The sequence below is a fragment of the Neoarius graeffei genome, chromosome 13 (genome assembly GCF_027579695.1).
Source record: "Neoarius graeffei isolate fNeoGra1 chromosome 13, fNeoGra1.pri, whole genome shotgun sequence".
In the NCBI taxonomy this organism is placed as follows: domain Eukaryota; kingdom Metazoa; phylum Chordata; class Actinopteri; order Siluriformes; family Ariidae; genus Neoarius; species Neoarius graeffei.
In genome coordinates, this window is record NC_083581.1 from 51,821,566 (window position 1) to 51,839,102 (window position 17,537).

The window sequence follows — 17,537 nt, forward strand, 5'->3', positions numbered from 1 at the left end:
CGGACCAATTCGCCTCAAATGGCTTGATTTCAACTGAATTTTTCTGGTATTGCGCAAGGTAAAAAAAATTGCAGAGAATGCAGAATGTTATAGATATTTGACTAAAGTTTAATATAAAATAGGAGAATTACATTGATCTTGCTCCTGAATTTACCTGTGATGTGCACTTTAAACTCAACTCATCAAGGTTATACAAAAAGAGCTTGGTAACCATACAGCATGAAGACTTTTCGTTTCCACTCTCTAAAACGGAGCTAAAACGTCCTGAGTCAACCCAAAAAAGTAAATTTGCTCCTTTTTTTTTGGTATCGATATCAACAAATCAAATCTCATCTCATTATCTCTAGCCGCTTTATCCTGTTCTACAGGGTCGCAGGCAAGCTGGAGCCTATCCCAGCTGACTACGGGCGAAAGGCGGGGTACACCCTGGACAAGTCGCCAGGTCATCACAGGGCTGACACATAGACACAGACAACCATTCACACTCACATTCACACCTACGGTCAATTTAGAGTCACCAGTTAACCTAACCTGCATGTCTTTGGGCTGTGGGGGAAACCGGAGCACCCGGAGGAAACCCACGCGGACACGGGGAGAACATGCAAACTCCGCACAGAAAGGCCCTCGCCGGCCACGGGGCTCGAACCCAGGACCTTCTTGCTGTGAGGCGACAGCGCTAACCACTACACCACCGTGCCGCCCACGATATCAACAAATATATTAAACAACTAGAAAAGCACTCGGAGAGCGCAGACCTCCGCCAAGAATCCTTTAAAAAAAAAAATCCGGGATCCAGGTGGTGATCTGGATCACCACCAAAATTTAATGGCTTGTTACTTGTGCCCAGTCACACCTCTGGAAAAAATTTCAGAGCAATCCGTTCATAACTTTTTCCATAATGTTGCTAACAGACAAACCAACAAACAAACAAAAAAACCAACGCTACCGAAAACATAACCTCCTCGGCGGAGGTAAAAAACGAAGTTTACTTGTTCTCAATCTGAATAAAATGGTATCAGTGCATCCCTATTAATGAAAGTGCATCCTGTCTTTCACAGCCACTGTAGATAGCTACGCAAAAGCAAATGCAAAGCGTTGCAGTTTTGTGTGGTGGAATTTTATTAATTTTATTTATTGACAGACAGACTACATATTCTTGTCCTCAGGATAATCTTGCACTTGTGCATTTCAATGCCTGCTCGGTCAGTAGAGACGTATTTCTTGTGTGTTGAAGACTCTTGGGCAAGCAGCTGTGGATCGAAAGAGTGATGGTATTAGGCATAATCATGGAATTAAGAAAAGTATATGGATAATAAGGATAAAATCTCTTCCACAATGTGAGCACAAAATGTCCTTAAGCTTCACAGAAATTGCTGTCCTCGTAGAAAGCAATTTGTGGTAGGGTAATCTGTGTCTTGCGTTATACTTCTTGCATTTAACTATTATTAAACTGAAATTAGCACCGTCTCTGAAGGACACGTAGCAGACCGGGCGATCTGAGATCCCAGCAGAGTAGCGCGTCAATAAAAAGCTACATCTTAGTTTCATTTATATCTCATCTCTATCTTAACTTTTTTTTTTTCTTTTCAATCCCCAAACGTCCCTCAGTGAGTATTCTACTCGGCATCATCCAAAAGACTGCAGTTGTTCTCTTACTGGAAAAGTCCTGCCAGTGTAGCTAATTGTGCATGGAGGAGAAAAATGGGAAACAATGAGGATTGGAAGATAAAAGGATGAAGAGATTGGAGCGATTTCTTTTGTTGTTGTTGGGTGAAAAGCTGTAGCAGTGAAACCCTAATATTACAGCTTTTGCTGTTACCCATACACCTATACTTGATAAAGTTGTTTTTTGAAATCTGTGCAGGGACTTATCATCTGATCTTAGAGGAGCGTGATCGACAATATGACACGAGGAGAAATAAGGGAGAAAGCTGTGAGATTTTGTCATTATAGCAATAAAATGAGGTTATTCTTATTCATAGCCATTTTGTAAAAGCTTTATAGGTCTGCTTTGCAATTCTTATTATTAGCTGGTATGAAACATGTCGACTTTGGTTTTCGGATAGATTTCCTGCTACGTCTGGCAGTAGAGAAGAGCGTATGATGTTCTCTACTGGCTAATATAAGACTTCATAACGACTGGCAGCTCTGCATGGCTTCATTGACATTCAGAAGGTCAAAAAAACAGGCTCATCTGAGCATGATTACCATGAACAATGAGGACGCTTAGAGATCTTAATTTTTGAAACCTTGCTTCACACTTGAGGGCTGTTCACACGGCAACTTTTACTCCGGTGTAGCACCGGGGCTGCCCCGGTAGAGCGTTCACACGGTACAAAGTTATACCGGTGTAGCCCCTGAAAGCTGCTTAAACCGGTGCAAATCTAACCCTGCTCGGGAGGTGGTTTAAGAAATTTACTCCGGAGTAAATGCTAGTTTGCGGGGCAGCACCGATATAAAATGGGCCGTCTGAACGCTACAGGGGTAGACTCGCTACGCGTGAGGAGAGTTGATTACATACGGGCATTGCATAATTTGCATCCTGGTATTTTGCGCTTCCAAAATGGCGAATATCAACAACAACAGAACTGTGTGTCTTCCAGTGTTGCCAGATTGGGCGGTTTAAAGTGCATTTTGGCGGATTTGAACATATTTTGGGCTGGAAAACGTCAGCAGTATCTGGCAACACTGGTGTCTTCATCCACGTTGTTTTCCCGGCGCTTGGTGATGCCATGACAGCCGGGAAAAGGAAGTACGTTTTCACACATGCGCATATTTCATTTCCGCATTATTACTATCGTATAGCACGGTCGCAAAAACTGCCGTGTGACCGCAAGTGGGGCTGAACCGGTGCTAACACGCTTCTCTCTAGTAAGCAGGTTTGTGACGTGTGAACGCTCCACAAAATTTACACCGGTGTAAGATATATATCGCAACAAAATACATCGGTGCAGCATCGATGCAAATATGTGCCGTGTGAACACCCCTTTGGATTGCCAAATGAGCAGTGGTGCTTTTTTTTTTTTTTTTTAATTGCAGTCATGTCATTAACAAATTCTCTTTCTCTCTCCAATCTATTTCTTTCTCCATCTTTCTCAGAAATATTGATAGCTGTTCATTGCAAGGATGGATGAGTTACAGGATGTGCAGCTGACTGAGATTAAGCCTCTCCTGACAGACAAAGTGAGTCATCAAACACACACACGTCAAATCGTATATATAATTTTGTTTCACTGTATACCTTGTGCCAGTTAATGTTTATATGTATGCTTTAAACCTTTCAAAGTAGAGGTGACATACCACTGTGTATATATATTCGCTTTTACTTTTGTTTTAAACCTGTGTACAGGACACTTAATTTATGTGTCTGGTCTGTAGTCGGCATTCCAATTCATCCCAAAAGTGTTCAGTGGGCTTGAGGTCAGGGCTCTGTGCAGGCCACTTGAGTTCTTCCACACCAATCTTGGTAAATTATGTCTTCATGGAGCTCACTTTGTGCACGAGGCATATAAGAGAAATCTTGGAGAGATATTAATACTACCATTTAGTAAATTTTCACTTTCTTGCAAAGCTTTCAGATCAGCTTGCAGCTGCACTCCAGTTCAGCAATTCACAAAGACTTGCTGTAGCAGTAATAAGCTGCTGTTTTGCCTGGTTGTCTTGCCTTGCCTCGTCTTCAAAGAATTTCTCAGCTGCACGAAGAGTTCAAGCTGATAACACGGAATGGGAATATTTTGTACGCAAGTTAGCTTGCTGTTTCACATTTAATGTCGCACAGGTTGGAATGACTGGAACCAACAGAAATAATTTGCGTTTCCGCTCATTTCAGATACGTTCCTAACTTGTTTAGTTACTTGGAACATTAGCTGTATACCGTAGGTATGGATAAGAGTACATGTAACAAAACTGGTCGGATAATCCGAATTTTGCGCTGGGGGAGAAATTGGGGAGCGGGGACACATGGGGTAGTTGGTATTTGTGGAGGGCATGTCCTCAAAATCCTCAATTCCACAAGGTCCTTATTTCAAAGGAGCTGCTGGCATCTGCTGCATCAGCAAGCTCTAGATACAGAATGCACATAAATGAGCAGAAGAAGAAACTCACTGGTGTCTAGATACAAAAAGCACAAAGCTTCAGAAGAAAATATACAGCATCTGAAGAAAACAAAGCAAACTCTGTTCCAAGTATGGTTTCGTTGTGTGCTTTCTACCATTTTGTTATTGTGAAAGTAGTCTTGAGTTTCCTTCTCAGTGGTATTAAAAAAGTCTGAAGATGTCTTTTTTTTTTTTTTAATTCTTTCCCAAACTTACCCTGTATACATATAACCGCTGCCCTGCGTATGTTAGTCATAGCTTAGTGAATGATGACTTGCTGAACCACGGGCAGACACTGGTGATGAGGGTTATAATCCCAACCGAATGCCCGCCTTCACCACGCATCATGCCATAGATGTTAATTGATGTCTTTAGCCAGATACATAGTTGTGGTATCCCATACCATCTGCTACCTCTTTCCTCATTTTTGGAGCAGGAGTCATTTTCATAGTCTGTGGTTTTGCAGTGTTCTATAATCCTTTAAGGGAGATGTCCATGCAGCATGGCAAGTGACAGAGCAAGTTGTGATTCTGCCATCTGCTGGGTGTAGAGTTGTTTTTATTTTTTCTTTATGTACAGGTGGTACGACGAAATGCCAGAACGCACCCGTTGCATATGTTACAGTAAACAGTGCCAGTACAAGGCTCATTTGAATTTTTGGAAGGAATCCTCTGTGGGTGTCATCTAGGCATGCTTCTGGGGTAGTACCATAGCCAACCGTACAATTTCTTCTTGGGATTTTAGTGTTCAGTATAAGTGCTGCTCATAGAAACAAAGCCGTTGTAAAATTAAAATCTGATTTTATTTATTACTTAAAACCCAAAAGAAAAGCACTGCAAATATTCATGGGCCAGGTTATATGCCCTGTGTTGGCTAGTTGTAATTTCACATTTATTGTGGTTATGATGATATTTTAGGGCTTTTTAAAGGAACAGTCCACCGTACTTCCATAACGAAATATGCTCTTATCTGAATTGAGACGAGCTGCTCCGTACCTGTCCGAGCTTTGCGCGACCTCCCAGCCAGTCAGACGCAGTCAGACGCGCTGTCACTCCTGTTAGCAATGTAGCTAGGCTCAGCATGGCCAATGGTATTTTTTGGGGCTGTAGTTAGATGCGACCAAACTCTTCTGCGTTTTTCCTGTTTACATAGGTTTATATGACCAGTGACATGAAACAAGTTCAGTTACACAAATTGAAACGTAGCGATTTTCTATGCTATGGAAAGACCGCACTATAACGACAGGCGTACTAACACCTTCTGCGCGCTTCGGCAGCGCATTGATATCTGAGCTCCGTATCAATGCGCTGCCGAAGCGCGCAGAAGGTGTTAGTACGCCTGTCATTATAGTGCGGTCTTTCCATAGCATAGAAAATCGCTACGTTTCAATTTGTGTAACTGAACTTGTTTCATGTCACTGGTCATATAAACCTATGTAAACAGGAAAAACGCAGAAGAGTTTGGTCGCATCTAACTACAGCCCCAAAAAATACCATTGGCCATGCTGAGCCTAGCTACATTGCTAACAGGAGTGACAGCGCGTCTGACTGCGTCTGACTGACTGGGAGGTCGCGCAAAGCTCGGACAGGTACGGAGCAGCTCGTCTCAATTCAGATAAGAGCATATTTCGTTATGGAAGTACGGTGGACTGTTCCTTTAAATATGTAGTGTAGCACTTTATTACTCCATTGAGATACTAAATAGAGTAATTCTTAATTTCCCTGAGGGAACCCTCCCAAAGAGCTCAATAAAGTTTTATCTAAGGCTGCTGGGCCATAGAAGGTGCACGCTGCATGCTGCACACTACACGCTACACGCGTGTAAAGAAAAGTGGACAAACGTAGCATGACTTGCTCTGGGCCATAGAACGGCGTTCACGTTGCACGCTGCACACTTCACGCGTGAAGCATGAAATGAACATGCACACTTTTTTCTAGGCGTGAAGATGGAAATTCCAGTCAATGCATGCGGTCACCGCCGCGCCAGCCAATCAGAACGGGTCTAGGGAGATAACTCTATGCTTTCAGGGGAAAACTTCAGAAAAAATATAATTGAATGGTATAATTGAAAAATAGTTCTTCATCGGGACTGTCAAGCAGATTATAGAATGTTCGGTGAAATTCACCACGGGTTTCTCTCAGAAGGAAGTGTTCTCGGCTCCAAATTCTGTTCCTTTTTCTCTTCCTCTGTCTCAGTAAAAGCAGAATGAGGCAATCGTCGTCATCCGAAGAGTCCATATTGTTGGTTATTGTTGTATTACTCGGTCAAAGTAGAACAGACGCAACACGTGAACATCCAAGCATGAAGTTTAATGGCCCAGGGTCCGGTTCTTCACGTGAACGTGTAGCGTGTAGTGTGCAGCATGCAGCGTGAACCTTCTATGGCCCAGCAGCCTAATCTAAAGAAAACAATGTGAAAAAATTGGATGTTATTGTGAGAGCTTTTATACTGATGCATTAATGCTACAACTTCAAGAAGGAGCTTACCTTTCTTCTGATGCATTATAATAGTCAACAACACAGTGTTTAAAAAAAAAAAACCTCTCAATCAGCTTGGGCTCTGCCTTCATGATCTCATAACTCTGTATAAGCATGTATTAACGCTTGCCTTTTTTTTTTTTTTTTTTTTTAAACCCTCAGACTTGGATGAGTCACTTGTTACCATTGGATACCAGACTGCTGTGTACAGAATATTACTGCTGAAATCAGATAAAAAGTGATGTGCTTTATGGATGCCCTGTGAATCTAATGAAAGAATAAAAGAGGGAAGGAGAATAATGAATTAATCAGACCTAGTTCCCTTTCGAGTTATGGATCCCCATGTCCTAATTTTCTATTCTCTTTTCATTTCCTTACAGAATGGCCGAAACTTTCAGGATTTTGACTGTCAGGTAAGTGGTTTTGCACTTTGCTCAACAGACTTGTAACACGGTATGAGTCTGTGATTGCTTCTAGGATTGCCATTTCTCAGTCCAAGAGAAGTGACTTGTATCTCTTCACTGAGGGTGGTGAGACAAGCCACTCTGTCTCAGCATGTGATGCCTTGCAGGCCTGCCATGATAACTGCAGGGTTGTGGCTCCTTATGTTTAATCTTTCATCTGTGCTTCAGGGTCTGAAAACGGCAAACGAACGTGCGTGTGGTTGTGGGTGGAAGGGTAAAGCTTCCTGTGTAGGTGGTTGGACTGGAAAGAAAGCTAGTGACTGGATTTGTCTTTGAACACACATCTGCGGTTTTTGTGGACAGAAAAATAAATTATATATGTGAGAATTAAAATCAGCACAACAGGAGTATTAATCTAGTTCGTAAGACATTTCCTTAGGGCAAAAAGGAAATGAAAAACCTGACTCTCTACCTTAATTATTTATTTATCCAGCCATCCATCCTGCACCTTGTCTGGGTAGCAGTTCTAGCAGAAATGCCCAGGCCTCCCTTTCCCTGGCCACCTCTTCCAGGGGACACCTGGGTGTTCCAAAGCCAGCCAAGTGATATAATCTCTCCAGTGTGTCCTGGGTCTGCCCCAGGGTCTCCTCCCAGTTGGCCATGCCCAGAATACTTCACCTTGAAGGCTTCTGGGAGGCATCCAAGACAGATGCCTGAACCACATCAGATGAGTCCTTTTGATGCAGAGGAGCAGTGGCTGAACCCCTATTCTGAACCCCTCCATGATGTCCAAGCTCCTCACCCTGTCTCTGAGGGCGAGCCCAGACACCCTTCAGAAAAAGTTAATTTTGCCGCTTGTATCCATGAGTTTGTTCTTTCAGTCACTACCCATAGCTTGTGGCCATAGGTGAGGGTAGGAACAGGGAATGACGAGCAAATTGATAGCGTCCCATTTTAGCTCAGCTCTCTCTTCACAATGACAGACCAGTATAGCCTCCTCATCACTGCAGAAGCAGCACCAATCCATTTGTCAATCTCCTGTTCTAGTCTTCCCTCACACATGAACAAGACCCTGAGATAACACGTGAACCTGGAGTAGGCAGTTCACTGTTTTTATAGCTTAGATCCATGGCGCAAGACTTGGAGGTAGTGATTTCTCATCCTAGCTGCTTCACACACGGCTGCAGACTGATCCAGTGTAAGCTCGAGGTCACAGCTCAATGAAGCCAACAGGACCACATCATCTGCAAAAAAGCAACGATGTGATCCTGAGCCCACCAAAAGGGATGCTCTCCATCCCTTGGCTCTGCCTAGAAATTCTGTCCATAAAAGTTATGAACAGAATCAGACAAAGGGCAGGCCTGGCAGAGACTAACACCCACTGAGAATGAGTGACTTATTGCTGGCAATATGAACCAAGCTCTTGCTCCAGTTATACAGGGCCCGAATGGCCCGTAGCAGTAGGCCAGGTACCCCATACTCCTGAAGCGCGCCCTCAACAGAACACCTCAAGGGACATGGTTGTATGCCTTTTCCAAGTCCACAAAGCACATGTAGACTGGTTGGGCAAACTCCCATGTACCCTCCAGTACTCTTTTGAGGGTAAAGAGTTGGTCCAGTTTTCCATGACCAGGACAAAAACCACATTGTTCCTCATGAATCTGAGGTTTGACTAACGGATAGACTCTCCTCTCCAGCATCCTGGCATAGACCTTCCCAGGGAGGCTGAGGAGAGTGATTTCTAAAAGTTGGATCACACCCTCTGGTCCCCCTTCTTAAAAAGGGAGACCGCTACCCCCGTCTGCCAATCTGGAAGCGCCATCACTGACCTCCAGCCAATGTTAAAGGCATGCCAACCAAGACAGCTCCACAGCATCCAGAGCCTTAAGGAACTCGGGCAGCTCTCATCCATCCCCAGGGTCCTGCCACCGAAAATACATTTTTATTTTTAGCCACGGGGCGGCACGGTGGTGTAGTGGTTAGCGCTGTCGCCTCACAGCAAGAAGGTCCGGGTTCGAGCCCCGTGGCTGACGAGGGCCTTTCTGTGTGGAGTTTGCATGTTCTCCCTGTGTCCGTGTGGGTTTCCTCCGGGTGCTCTGGTTTCCCCCACAGTCCAAAGACATGCAGGTTAGGTTAACTGGTGACTCTAAATTGACCGTAGGTGTGAATGTGAGTGTGAATGTTTGTCTGTGTGTCAACCCTGCGATGACCTGGCGACTTGTCCAGGGTGTACCCTGCCTTTCACCTGTAGTCAGCTAGGATAGGCTCCAGCTTGCCTGCGACCCTGTAGAACAGGATAAAGCGGCTAGAGATGATATAAGATTTTTAGCCACGTCACTGACCTCAGCCTGAGTGATGGGAGAATCCTCCTCAGAGTCCTTGTACTCTGCTTCCTCTATGGAAGGCACGTTGGTGGGATTCTGGAAATCCTTGAAGTATTTCTTGCACTGCCTGACATTGTCCTCAATTGCGGTCAGGAGCACTCCATCCACAATGTATTTAGTAGGGGCAAAGCATTGCTTCCCCTTCCTGAGTCATCTGATGACTTGCCAGAATCTTTTTGAGGCCAACCAAAAGTCATGCTCCACAGCCTCACCGAACTCCATCCACACCAGAGTTTTTGCTTCCACAACTGTCAAAGCTGCACTCTGGCCAGTTGTCCATTCAGTATTTGTCAGATGCCTCCAGAGTTCTACAAGCTAAACAAGTTTGATAGGACTCCTTCAGGTTGATTGCTCCCTTTACCATTGGTGTCCACCACAGAGTTTGGGGGTTGCTGCTGCGACAGACACCAACAACCTTATGGCTGCAACTCTGTACAGCGGTCTCCTCTATGGAAGTGCGAAACATGGCCTGTTCAGACTCAGTCCCCAACCTCCCTCAGAATGCACTAGAAGTTCTGCCAGAGGTGGAAGATCACACCATAAATTATCACTCAAAAAATGACAAAAGGGCAGTCGTGGTTTTTTTTCCCTTTTTTCCCCTCCTCTCTTTCTCTCCCTTAACAAAATGGCAGCCAGTAAGTATTTGAATCTGCAGTTATTAACATTTGTACAATGTTCTGAAGTTTCCATGATTGATACCTCTTGGAAAACCTACCCCATTCCCCCATCTTGTATTTCTGTCATGGTAAATGGAGGTTTTGAGTTTATTAATGTAAAATAAAAGCTATCAATGTTTGTCTGAATCTGTTAACAATTATAAAGTTGGCATCAGTTGTATTTGTTGTGGATGCCACTGAAAATGGTCAGAAGCCAGCGCCCCCCCCCCCCCCCCCCCCCCATTTAATTAATTAATTGATTTTATTTATTTATTTATTTGGGTGAACTAAGCTAAGAGAGATGAGACTGAGATGGTATGGGCACATCCTGAGAAGAGATGCAGAGCATGTTGGAAGGAGAATATTGAGAATGGAGCTGCCAGGCACACGAAAATGAGGAAGGCCAAAGAGGAGATACATGGATGTGGTGAGAGAGGACATGAAAGTGGCAGGTGTGGCTGAGAAGGATGCGGAAGACAGGGAGCAACGGAGACGAAAGATCTGCTGTGGCGACCCCTAATCAGGAGCAGCCAAAAGATTATTTATTTTTTGGCTGAATGAGGAAAGACAAATTTTGCCTAAAAATAGAAGTGCCAGACATACTTTACAAATAATTTTCATGGTATTGATAATTAAAGTGATCTAAAAATGCTTGTTGCATGAGTCTAAAGGCCATTGCAGATGTATTCAAACGGCACAGTCAAGCCTGGAAATTTGAAACTGGAGTGCATGTATATAGGATTTAGAGTTTTGTGGTTGCCACCAGGTGCTGCTCATGTGTTTTAGTTAAGATATAGACACTAGAGAAACACTTGAATACCATAAAATCCTGTGCGAGCGCGCACACACAGAGCAGTTTCTAAGTTTTAGTCTGAAAATACTGCCACCACCCCCAAGGGTTGGCAGGTCTGCAAACAGCCCCTTCCAGAAGTATTGGAATGACAGGTTTAGTTCTTTTGTTTTTGCTATACACTGAAGATATTTGGGTTTTAGAGCAAAAGCTGAATGAGACAGTAGATCAGAATTTCAACTTTCATTTGCTGATATTTACATCTATACCAGGGGTGGGCAATTATTTTTTCCATGGGGCCACATGAGAAACAGAAAATTTTGTGGAGGGCCGGACCAAAAGGCTGAACTAAATTCTGCATAATATTAATTGTATTTCTTTATATAAAGCAATAAATAACATTGTTTTTACAAGCTGTTAAGACTGGTAAGAGTATGGAAAAAACGAGGTTGCCTTACAAAAAATGTCATTTATTCAATCAAATTTCCCAAAACAATGGTTAACAAAATGTGAACGTTTGTACCTTTTTTTTTTTTTTCCCCCCAAGTCACATTCACCCCAAAACACAAGACATCACAATATTGTCTTTCTACTCCAAATATCAAGCAAGATACATCATATTATAATAATGATGCCCACATTTGTAGTTTAATCACCTCATTTGGTGCTTTTCGCCGAAGATCGGCTCCGGCGCCTGCTGGTGACGTCACACAATGTGATTGGCTGGACCGTTTGAAGGATGACGTACAAGTTTGTGGTTGGTCTGGACAAATTACGGAAGTAGTTATCGCGGGATTAGGTTTCGTTAGCCTGGGAAATCCCATGCTGCTTTGCACAATCGTTCCGATCTGAAAAGACATATTTCACTTGTGATATGGTCTGGTGTTAACCAGACTAAGGTTTCGTGGGATTTCATGTCATTTTCATGTCGCCATACATGTCAACCTATACGGAATGTCCGTATTTTATACGGATTTGATTCAATAAACGTAGTATACGGGCGTATAAATAAAGTTATACGGATTCTTTAAAAAAACTTCAATATTTATTTAGAGCTATAATCAGTTCCCACGATGATAAAAGACATAACATTTACAAACATACTGTACACCACAGATAGCCAGTAAAGAGTCTTATGAAATCGCGCGTTATTTTGTGGTAGCGAGACTTCGTTCCACTTTTGATCATGCGCACACCGCATTGCGAGAATCCCGCCAACCGGGAAGTCATAGACATATAAACATAGACGCCGCCTTCTGCATAGAATCATGCGTCATCCTCGCCGCCATACTGGATGGGGCAAAGTGGAGATTCTTCAGCCGTCTCTGGTATAGCGTCTAGACAGTAGCCGAGAATAAAGATGCCTCATTCATGTGCTGCGTTTAACTGTACCAACAGGTTTACCGTCCAAACGAGATCACATGGGATTGCCTTTCACAGGTGAGACTGGAAAAATACATTTCATTGTATTTGGTCATTATAACGTAATTTTACGAACAGGTTTTTCTGACTTTGTGGCTAATATGAAGTCTCGCGCATAATAGCCGCTCGGTGAAACCTGTCTCCAAACAACGAAGTATTTCCTTCGTAACTACGCTGATAACACTTTGTGTTTTTGTCAAACATCGGAGCTTTGTATTCATTCTGAAGGTTTATTGTTATTAATATTGAATAAAAAGTAACTGGGATATATCCTTGTTAATTATCATTCAAATTTTAGATAAATTATTTTAATTTGCATCTTATACGAATTTTATAAGGGAAATACGGATTTTGGAGGTTGGTTATACAGGTTTGATTGACCAAAGGTTGACATGTATGTGTCACGCGCATTGCGTTTTTGTTGAACACAACTTCAAAATAAAAGCAATGCACATTCAGTCCATGCACGAGGTAAAATTAGAAAATACGTTTATTTTGTAATTTCTAATTAACCTTACGCGGGCCGGTCAGAATGAACCAAAGGGTCGGATGCGGCCCGCGGGCCGTAAAATGCCCAGGTCTGATCTAGACACATTAAACAACTTGGACACCCATGTTAAACAACTTAAATACCCACCCATTTTTCAAGTCATGAAAAATATTGAGACATGTAACTGACAGGTGTTTTTTGTTGCCCAGCTGTGCCTTTGATTGTTTAAATAGTTAATAACTCTGAATATCTACTCTTGGTTTGAGCTGTGGGTTTCGTCTCTGAAGACTGCAATTGTTAAAAAGAATAAACCAGCATGAAGACCAGAGAGCTATCTGTGGAAGAAAAGCCAGCCATTGTGAAGCTGAGAAAAGGGAGGAAATCTACCACAGCTATTGCACAAGCATTGGACATGACCAATATAAAAAAAATCAGAAAAAGAAAAGAAACCACTGGTAGGCATAAATATCAAGAAATGAAAGCTGAAATTCTGATGTATCGTCTCATATATTTATCTTTTGAACTCAAACCCAAATGTCTTCAGTGTATGGCAAAAACATTTTGTCCTTGCCTTTTCGATACTTTCAGAGTTGATTGTGTTTAGCTTGGTTTCTGATTGCCTTTTGCTCCATTAGCTTTGAACAAAGAATAAGTATTCAGTTTAGCTATTAGTGTTGCTCCCATCTCATGGCTCACTGGTAGAAATAAATCCATACTTAAAAAAAAAACTGGGCCCACTTGGAGAAGAAAGTGTGGCTTATGGGTAAACTCACCAATTCAGCAGGACTTTGCAGTTAACTTGCAGCCCAGCAGAAATTAATGGAGATTCACAGCTACGTCTTCTGGAAGCGTGTCCTACTATCGTTATCCTGCACCATACACTGACCTTTTTGACCTACAGTGAAATTACAAGAACCTTTCAGATGTAGCGGAGCTCATTTCTTTCTGTAGCCAAAATTACTTGAGGTGCAAGTCAAGTACCGTAACTGGACTTGTCTTGTGATGTTTCATGATTATCCAAGGAGCTTCAGTAATTCTGTCTAACTTCATGAATGTTAGGAATTGTTAAGCTGCAACCTAAATTTACTACCTTTTGAAGTTATGTATTCTATTTAATATTTATTTATTAAACTGGGTAACCAAAAAAAAAAAAAAAGACATGTAATGTGGTGGTTTCAGAGCCTGATGCCGAGAAGAAACAGTCTGCTTTTTCTCATTCAAAGTCTGGTAAAGGTGTTGCTTTTAAATATAGCCTCCAGGAGCACACACCTGTGATGTATCAGTGGTCTGGATTAATAAAGCAACCTCTGTGAATAGTGAAGTCACACTCTCTCTCTCTCTCTCTCTCTCTCACACGCACGCGCGCGCACAGATTCTATAAGATGTTTGGCATTTGCATTGGTTGATTGACTTTTCATTGATTTACAGAAATCTCTGAAAGTAAAACCAGGTTTTCATCAAAGAAAGTTGTTAGTAAACTAGAAAAAAAAGTGGTATAAATTTCACCACTTTTTTTTTTTTTTTTTAGTTTAAATATGTGTCTATAAATACCTTTTTTTTATAAATATATGTATTTATACACACATACCTCCATGCTCTTGCCAGTGTTCATTTGATACGGTATAATTAAAGACTTGGATATGATCTCAGTGATGTAACCTTCCTGTGTTATTTCAGTAACTCAAAACATTTATAATGCTTTCACACCTGGTATTAACAACCATCGTGGGTGATCAGATCACAAGTAGACCACACTAAATGCAGGTGTGAATGAAGCCAAACATGTCATTATCCAGTCACACAGACTTGAGCTGGTGGTCTAGGACAGTGGTTTTCAAACTGGGGGGCGCTAGGGGGGCCTCAGAAAGTTGGAGGGACGATAACAAAAAAAATTGCGAAAAAAAGTATACTTTTTTAAAATAATTATTAAATATATTAATTAGTTTTTTAATCATTATTATAAAATATAATTATTAATAATACATATCAAAACGTTGTTTGCCATGCTCATCTCTCCGATTGCCTGTGATGTTGCGGTTTGCGCCATTTATCAAGCTGCTTTGCTCCTCAAGCTAGCGTATTGCTAGTGCAAAATGGACAGGTTTTTGAAGAAGAGACCGAAGGAACAAACCAACAGCCCTGCTGTGGAGGACACTGCTGCGAAAAAAACTAAAGTCCTGGCCAACTAAAATCTGAAAATATGAGGCAGCATACATTAAGTATGGCTTTACAGCCATACAGAAAAATGGCCATGATTGCCCAAAATGCGTCTTCTGTCTGGAGACCCTGTCAAACGAGTGCTTAAAACCTTCGAAACTTCAGCGTCACTTGGTACAAAAACATCCGACAGATGCTGAAAAAACAGTAGATTTCTTCAGACGCAAAGAAGAGCATTTGGTTAGGCAATCTGCTGCATTCACCCAGCAAGCTACTGTCCCCGAGCGGGCCCTGAAGGCATCATTTTTAGCCTCGTACCACATTGCTCGTGCTAAAAAACCTCACTCAATTGGAGAAGATTTGATTTTACCAGCCACCAAAGACATTGTCCGAGAATTGCTTGGTGAGGATGCTGCCAAAAAAATCGATGCTGTCCCACTCTCTGATAACACCATGAGCCGACGGATTGGTGACATGGCTCAAGACGTATCCGCTCAGCTGTTGGAGCAGGTGAGAGCCAGCGAATACTTCGCACTTCAGCTGGATGAGTGCACAGATTTATCCAATGAGGCCCAACTGCTTGTGTACATCAGATTTATTTCACAGGAAAGATTTGTGGAGGAAATACTATTTTGTAAAGCACTTGAAAGAAGAACTACTGGGAAAGACATTTTTCAAGTTTTGGATGATTACATCTAGTCTAACGGATTGGACTGGACCCGTTGTGTGGGGGTGTGTTCAGACGGAGCCGCGGCAATGACCAGGAAGATCAGTGGAGTGACCGCTCTCATTAAGCAGTAGGCCCCGCATGTAGTGGCCACACACTGCATGCTCCATCGCGAGGCACTGGTCGTAAAAAGGATGGATAACGAGTTGAATCAGGTACTACAGGAGGTTATACAGTTTATTGTTCAGTGCGAAAATATTTGTGTTGAAAACATTCATTTATTCATTATCTCTAGCCGCTTTATCCTGTTCTACAGGGTCGCAGGCAAGCTGGCGCCTATCCCAGCTGACTACGGGCGAAAGGCGGGGTATACCCTGGATAAGTCGCCAGGTCATCACAGGGCCGACACATAGACACAGACAACCATTCACACTCACACCTACGGTCAATTTAGAGTCACCAGTTAACCTAACCTGCATGTCTTTGGGCTGTGGGGGAAACCGGAGCACCTGGAGGAAACCCACGTGGACATGGGGAGAACATGCAAACTCCGCACAGAGAGGCCCTCGCCGGCCACGGGGCTCGAACTCAGACCTTCTTGCTGTGAGGTGACAGCGCTAACCACTACACCATCGTGCCGCACGTGTTGAAAACATGTTAGTTAATAAGATTCTTATGCTAAACAAATGTAATAATGATTGACTATTGAATAAAAGTAAGAGAAAACTATCTAAAAGTTCATGTTTCTTTACATATTTTGTAGCATTGTCTGTGGGTTTGCAAAGGGGGTCCCTGGCCAGAAGCTAATGCTGTTTGGGGGGCCTTGGCAGGGAAAAGTTTGGGAACCCCTGGTCTAGGATGCATGCAGCCACTTACCCTGTCCTACAGGGTCGCAGGCAAGCTGGATCCTGTCCCACCTGACTATGGGCGAGAGGCAGGGTACACCCTGGGCAAGTCTCCAGGTCATCGCAGGGCTAAGACTTGAACACAGACAACCATTCGGTTAATTTAGAGCCACCAATTAGCCTAACCTGCATGCCTTTGGACTGTGGGGGAAACCGGAGCACCCAGAGGAAACCCACGCAGACACGGGGAGAACATGCAAACTCTACACAGAGAGACCCTTGTCGGCCGCTGGGCTCGAACCCAGGACCTTCTTGCTGTGAGGCGACAGTGCTAACCACTACACCACCGTGCTGCCCCTTGGCCGCATTATATAACATGTAATGTTAATGGCAGTGTGTTTTGATGCATTCCTCGCAGTGAACAGATAACTGGTTGGTTGGTTTGTTTTGGGGGGGTTCATGACTTGAGCAATTTGCATGTATTATAATTGAATCTCTATTTTAATCTCTGTACAGCTTATTGTATAAATATACACTGTTATCAGTGAAATTAGATTAGATAAAACTTTATTGATCCCTTTGGGAGGGTTCCCTCAGGGAAATTAAGATTCCAGCAGCATCATTACAGATAAACAGAGAAAAGAAATGGAGAAAACTTCTAGATAAATTAAAATAAACTAAGTATTTACATATACAAATATATAAAAAGAATAAGATATGGGGAAGAGAGGAAGGGGGAGGGAGGGGGAAAAGGTGGGAAGAAGTGGGGGGGCGGTAGGAGAGATATTGCACTTTATATTGCACGTTGTCCAGTATTGCTTATTGTTAGGCTAAGCTACTGCTCCTTCCTGTCCTCTGTCCTCCTGTTACTCCTCCTCCCCCCCAGAGAGGAGTTGTACAGTCTGATGGCGTGAGGGACAAAGGAGTTTTTGAGTCTCTTCGTCCTGCACTTGGGAAGGAGCATTCTGTCACTGAACAGGCTCCTCTGGTTGCTGATGACTGTGTGCAGAGGGTGACTGGCATCATCCATGACATTCAATAGTTTGTCCATAGACCTCTGCCACTGTCACCAGAGAGTCCAGCTTCATGCCGACCACAGAGCCGGCCCGCCTGACAGCGCTCGAAACTAACGGTGTCCCGATGTCCCGGGG

The 17,537-nt window shown here is 43.0% G+C and overlaps 1 protein-coding gene across 2 annotated transcripts in view; it reads left to right on the forward strand.

Moving 5' to 3' along the window:
• Positions 1-17,537, forward strand: part of ndrg3b (ndrg family member 3b) — a 143,579-nt gene that overhangs the window by 54,789 nt on the left and 71,253 nt on the right. For both annotated transcript variants that reach the window (XM_060938005.1, XM_060938006.1), the window contains exons 2-3: positions 3,100-3,183; positions 6,952-6,984. In XM_060938005.1, the coding sequence (XP_060793988.1) occupies positions 3,127-3,183; positions 6,952-6,984 (90 nt within the window). In that variant the 5' untranslated portion in view covers positions 3,100-3,126. The remainder of the gene's footprint in view (positions 1-3,099; positions 3,184-6,951; positions 6,985-17,537) is intronic.